This window comes from Rattus norvegicus, chromosome 1 (assembly GCF_021556685.1).
Source record: "Rattus norvegicus strain SHRSP/BbbUtx chromosome 1, alternate assembly SHRSP_T2T, whole genome shotgun sequence".
NCBI classification, from domain to species: Eukaryota; Metazoa; Chordata; class Mammalia; order Rodentia; family Muridae; genus Rattus; species Rattus norvegicus.
Window position 1 is genome coordinate 232,823,129 of NC_141534.1, and position 6,872 is coordinate 232,830,000.

At 42.4% G+C, this 6,872-nt stretch overlaps 1 protein-coding gene across 2 annotated transcripts in view; it reads left to right on the forward strand.

Annotated features, from left to right (window-relative positions):
- Trpm3 (transient receptor potential cation channel, subfamily M, member 3) overlaps positions 1 to 6,872 on the forward strand; it is an 870,412-nt gene that overhangs the window by 330,715 nt on the left and 532,825 nt on the right. Inside the window, 1 exon segment of one of the 2 annotated variants that reach the window (NM_001354180.1) lies at positions 5,076 to 5,252. Coding sequence (NP_001341109.1) covers positions 5,076 to 5,252 — 177 coding nt within the window. 2 annotated transcript variants of the gene reach the window in all.

The following is a 6,872-nucleotide window of genomic DNA, read 5'->3' on the forward strand; positions in this document are numbered from 1 at the left end:
CCTAGAATTTGTATAGCTCTGAGTATAGTTAAAAAGAAAAGAAGCATTTTAAAAAACACATGGGTCTCAGACAAAAATCAAATTACCATGATGTTCTCAACACAAATGATCTTTTTGACAAAACTATAGAACTGGCAGAACACAAAAGAGCCATGAACTTCATGAGTGTGAAGAAATGACTCAGGAGCTAACATTGCTCTCTACTCTTCTAGAGGAAAAGAGAGAAGTTTCCTATACCCACATTAGCATCTCATAATCATCAGCTCCAGGGGATGCAAGGTTGTCTTATGAACTTTATGAGCACACACAGGCACACACACACACACACACACACACACACACACACACACTATACTTCACAAGCACACTCACTTAAAGAAACATCCATGGGTTGAGGCCAGTAAAGGGAATGTTAAGACTAGTACAGAATTTTGAAGTAGAGAAAGATAACTATGGAGGCACCCTTGTCTGGTTTCAATACTTCTCCTGAATGCTGGTGTATCATCTACCCTATGCAGACCATACTCAAAAAAAATTAGCTCTTGAAACATACATACAATTAATGTTCAAATGCCCAATGATTTCAATGGTATAGTAACAGAGTGTACAAAATTATTTCAGAGCATTTTGTGTTCTTACTTTTCTATTGCTGGGAAGGTACACCATGACCAAGGCAACTTCTAGAAGAGTTTATTGTCTTCCGAGTACCTACTAAGACTGCTCATTAAGCCCTGCCTACAACACTCAAATGCTTTCCTAATCCTAAGTCTCAAAGTCTTCCACATTCCTCTAAAAGCAGCACGATCAGGCCGGTTACTCCTTGGTACTAAAAACTTGTGTCTTAGTGACTTTTCTATTACAGAAAAGACACACCATGACCAAGGCTACTTATAGAAGACTTCATTGGGGCTCATAAGTTTCAGAAGGTTAGAGTTCATGACTAGTTTGGCACTGAAAACAGTTCTGAGAGCTTACCTCTTGTCCACAAGCATTAGACAAAAAGAATGAGGAACAGAAAGAGAGACAGACAGAAACAGAGACAGACAGAGACAGAGAGATAAAAGAATGGCATTGGCTTAGAAACCTCTATCCCTGGTGACATACTTCTTTCATTAAGAACACACTTAATCATTCACAAACAGTTCAACCAATCGGAGGCCAATATTCAAATTTATGAGCCTATGGAGGTCAGTCTCATTCAAACCACCACAGTGTGTGTGCTGGCTAGTTTTTGTCACCTTGACACAAACTGGGGTATTTGGAAAAAGGGAACTTCGGTAGAGGCACTGCCTCCATTACAGGGGCCTGTGTGCATGTCTGTAAGGCATTTTCTCGATGAATGATCCCCAACTCACTGAATGTGGTGCTACCATGAACAGATGCTTCTGAACTCTGTAAGAAATCAGGCTGAACCAGCCATGGAGAGCAAGCCAATAACCACAGTTCCTGTGTTGTCTCTGCTTCAGGTCCTGCCTCCAGGTTATTATCATGACTTCCTGCCTGAGCCTCCCTGAATGAAGAACTATTAGCTATAAACCAAATAAACCCTTTCCTTCCTTTTGCTTTTGGTCACGTAGGTTTTCATAGTAACAGAAAACACGCTAGGACAGGGTGGTTTGCATAAAGCACTTGAGAGGGAGGGGTCTGAACCTTCTGATCTGCCTGTTCCTTGTGCCTATTTCCTTGTTCCTCGGGTTTTCAAATTAGTCCTTCTATATCAGAGGGATATCAAGAAGACTCAATATGATACAATGTTCTATCAGACTTGACTTCCCTGGAGGGGACATAATCTTGAAAAATAAAATATATGAAAGGCTTAGTAACGACACAGAGACTGAGCTAAAAAATTACCAATGGGACGACGGATTGCATAGTCTAAAGAGAATGAAAATATGTTGGAAGACACACTTTAGAATGCAAAAAAATTTAACACAACCGAATTGCTACTTTTAGGAATACTGAAGTGTAATCTGATCATGTAAACACTCATGGTCATAATATCTAAAACGAGTGTTTTGGGTGTGTGAGACTCTATCTGCTTTGGCCAGGCTACTACTTCTCTGCTTTTACCTCTTAGAATCCTCTCTTAAAGCATAGGAGGCTTATTCTGGGGAGGGGGCATTTTTTTCTAAATGAGAAAGGGGTCTTGAGAACCTCTCTTTAGATATTTGACAGCAAATAATCCTGGCACAAATTACTCCAATGTTGGGATGCCGCCTCCATAAGCCATTCGTCCTTTGATCTTCATCTCCTCTGCATAGCCTCTAAATCCACTCCCTGAAGGTTTTGTGCCCATCCTTCTAATTACTGTTAGAGTGACTGTGACACCTCCCTGCTTCCTCAGGCTTCCTCATTTCACAAAACCCCTAACTATGTCTCTGACTAAAGTTAGTTTTAAAATTTTAAAGGAGTTAGAGGATCAAAGACCGTGGTTTCAAAAAGATGCTTTCTTTTCTTATCTTTCTTTTTTTATTTTATTTTATTTTATTGTAGTGTTTCTAACACTTTGAAAGTGAGAGACAAGGTTAGGCAATTGTAATGTCCTTGCCTTTCCCCAAGGACTAAGTTCTCAAGTTAAGGAATGACTTAAAGACCTTTAGTAACGAAGAAATGCTGTCTCCTTGTAAGCTGCTCACTCAAGGCAGTATTTTGCTCTCTGTTGACTACCATTCTGTAAGGAAAGCCCCATTGCCTTTGCAGGATTGTTTTACTTCATTTATTAAACTGCATGACTCATAGAAGCATCCAGGTTTAATTCCCTTTGCTTGATCTCATTGCCTGGTACCGCATATATACACACAAAGTATCCTTAGTGAGAAATACCAGTGGGTTACCAATGTGGAATCAATCAGGAGATGCTACCTAGAAGATGAACCACAGTGGAGGTGGCTTGGACCATGCCAAGCACTGAATTCAATGCCTTACTACCATTAGCTCGTTTGGTTTCACGAACCCCCTGCATGTGTAGTTGTTTGTCTCCATTTCAGAGATAAAAGATTCCAATGCACAGAAGAGATGAGAAAACTGCCCAAGGTCAGAGTCAGGATTTCATTTTGAACTCTAAAACCAGATTTTAGGATTTAGGAGGTTAAGCAAACCTCAGTGACATGCCACACCTATATGTGAGGGACTTATCCCCATCTTTTATTGCAATTCTTATATCAGATTAAAGGACCAAAAAAGTCAAGGTTGATATATGTATATATATATGTATATATGTATGTATGTATGTATGTATGTATGTATATATATATGAACAGAAAGTGTATCTTTACAGCTCAGTAAAATGACACTAATCCAGGCTCCAGTTTTGTTATCTATGCTATACACCACTGATTTCTTTGGACATCACTTGCTTAATCTGCAAAATAGAAATATTATAATAGCATCTGCTTTGGATGCTGTTATACTGTCATTACTATGAACTTACATGATGAAGAGGGCCCAATACCGTGCCTGACATCCCAGCTGTTAGCACTTCAAAGTGTCCTTCTCCCCATTGTGGATCCATTGTGGATATAGGATGGTGACAGAAAATGAACCGTGTGAGGTTTCTGCTACATTGATACTGCTTTGATAGAGATTAATCCGATGCACGATTATTTTTATGTTCAAGTCGGTGGTTCTGTACGGCTCAGCATCTCTGACTCTGGAGCACTTTAGGGAATGGCGCAGTGATGCAGGTGTCAGGTATTGCTACACTCTTTGTTCTTGTCCCTAAAAGGCAGCCTTATATCACATCTGTTCTAACCCCTCTGGATTTTATCCCAGAATACATAGTAGTTGCGGGAGTGGGAAGGGGAGGGGGAGTTACCCATTTCTTCTGGTTAATTAAAAATGAAAAATCTCTACAGTCACAGGGAAGGAAAAAGGTGGAACTTTTAAGTTCCCTAGAAACGCTTGAAGGGTGGGGGTGTGGGAAGTCTCCTGGGCAGAGTCTTTTGTCAGCACTACCACTAAACGTTAACGTCTGGGGAGAGTGGGTAGTCCAAGTAAGGCGGTGGACAGGGTCACCCTCTGCCCCAACCCAGCCTTCCTGAGTGTCCCTTCTTTAAGTGAAACTGGCCAATTTCTGCCTTTAGATAGAAAAGTTCTTTATCTCTTTCACCATGGAAGCTTTAAAAACTGTCTGCTCCAGTGCAGCTACACTTTTGTAAAGCCTCCTTCGAAAATTACTGGAAAGAAGGAAACACTTAAGGAAACCATTTTTTGACATTATTCTGTAGGGCACTTTAAGGGTTAAACTTTGTTGTAGAGACGGTCTATCCTGTGGGGATATCCCCCAATTTAGAAACTACTACTGCTAAAAAGGTAAGCCACAAATGCCTTCTTTTGCACAGCTGTCTATGACAGGAATAACTCCTTGTTCCCCATGTGTGTATGTGCGAGTTTGACTCCGTCTCTGACCGTTCATCATCTACACGGGGCTTATATCAGGGTGAAGACTGTCAATCACAGCTAATAAAAGACTTCAGAACACAGCAGGGATCTCCTCTTACTATAGATCCATTTTACGATAGCTCTCAATTTATTATGTCACACAAATCAAAAAGGAAGCGTTTATCTTATCATTCAGAGGCATCCCTTCTCCCTCCCGGTGTCCTAGCCCCTCCCCCTGCGCCAGTTTCCAGCCCCTCAAAGATGCTTTGTGCAAGAAAGTACAAGTTCTCCTTCTGGATTCATTTTTGTTCTTTTTTGCTCTCCTCCTGGCTCCCCCCTCCCAAAACAGGAGAGCAAAGCAAATGGCCCGGGTTCCCCCCCAACGCCTGACCTGTGTTTGCGGGAGGAGAGCAGGAGAGGGAGCGCGCATTCTGGAGCAGGTTCCTCTGACTCCGACCACAGGCTGTTTTGTGCAGGCTGTCCCTCTCCTTCGAAATCAAGCATCCCCTCCCCGAAGCAGCAGGCAGTGTGCCTCCATTCGGCCACATTTGGTATGCATGAGCACGGCTGCAGGGAGAGGGGAGGTGGCTTTCTTAAGAAGGTTCAGGGGCTCAGGAAACGCCACTTGACTAGACTCCCAAGTTCCAGGAAGCCACTGCCCTAATGGAATTTGCAGGTGTGGAGATGACCATGGGATGCCAGGGCCGTGGGGGACCGTTTATTTTTTAGGCACTGCCCAGATTTGCAGTTTCTTATCTTCCCGGTGGAATTTGGAAGGGGTCATGAATCAGACTGATGCTTCTCGACCCCTAAATTGGACCATCCGGAAGCTATGCCACGCAGCCTTTCTCCCATCTGTCAGACTTCTCAAGGTACTGTAACTTGCTGCTTTGAATGGCTCTTACTCTGCTTTTCAGGTCGAAACGCCCAACTTCGCACTTGGGCTGGGACGCCAGTTCTGGGGCGTGAGAATGCATGCAGTTCTGGCTGTATTACCCATGGCCAGAGAGAGTTCCCAACACCCCTACCCCACCCCTACCCCCACCCAGCCTAGAGGATGGCCTGAGCCACACTAGGGAATTAGATATGGTCTCAGGGATGGGGCTACCTGTATGCATCCCCACCTTTTCTTAACCATTAGCCTGCCGAACAATTAATTCTCTTTTTGGGAGGATGACAATAACAGTGGGCATGAAATCCCTTCCTCCCCTGCATTTGGCTTCAGAGCTCATTTTCTTTCCCTGGGGAAGCCCTTCGACCCACTTTTCCTTAAATGGAACCTGAGAGAACAAAGGATTCTCCTCATTTTAAAAGCTCCCCGACTAGGTGGTCAGTCAGGTAGAGACAAAGGAAGGATGAACGTTATTCCATAGTGACTTTCTAAAGGCAGGGTCATTTGTATCTCTTGGTCTCTGGACTGGAGTCAGTGTGAGAAAGTATCGTTTCGCATATATTGAAGGAAGCCCTCTCTAGCTCTGAGTTACACAAAAGATTCCTACTACACCTGCGCTGTAGTTGCTAGTTGTGTCCACAGTGTTTCTGTTTCTGGAAGCAAATGCGTTGAAGAGGCTGAGAAAGTCCTCACAACTCCTTGGGAATCCACCTTCATCCTCTGCCTGACAGAGAAGGACACAAAGTGTGAAGATGTGGAAGAGTATTGCTTAAAAAAGAAAAACGTGCTAACCCTTGGGGTTGGGGGTTGGGAGTGCGAGTATACAGCGGAATGTTCCACATTAAAGTTTGCCAGGCAAGGCAAGCCCTTAATTCTCTTTTTCCTCTTATATATGATCTTCTGATTTAATTACTAGTGACCGTAGAGGGAATTGGCTACAACAGAGGAATGATGGATTAGCCCTGAATGAATCACTCCGACTTTTTTTTTTTTTGGAGGTGGTATTTGGTTAAATTTGATGTGAACAGATAATTCTAAATAGCTAAGTGGCACCTCCTTACCAAATATGACCCATTGTCTGAGTTTCCCTGACCTTGTTAAACACAACTGGTATTAACTTTCACTAAGTGTGCCTCCAAGTGCCCTTCAAACCTCATCTTATGGTTGTCATGACAATGACTTGCTTCCTAAGGGATATTTGGAAAGGAGAGCAAAGGAGAGCATTTGAGGGCATAGGGAGTGGTAGGAAATTCTGTACTTATGGGCGTTTTTACTGTATTGGAGCAACATGTGTAATCGAGCATGAAAAAGAGTGAGGGCAGAGAATTAACAAATGAATGTGAATTTCCCTCCAGATTTAGTAGTCAATCAAGACTAGGGAAAAGATTTTTTTTTTTTTTTTGGCAAATTCACTCTGACTAAGAAAGTGAAGTTCTGTGATACCTTGTGTAATAAGAACCACCTTTTTCAGTTAATGCCACTCACTGGCTTGAACCCAAAGTGATGCTTTTTAACTCATCTTAACAGTTTCATGTATATATTATTAATGAATTCTCAATGTATTATTAATTAATGCTCATTTTTAAAATAGAAACGGTTA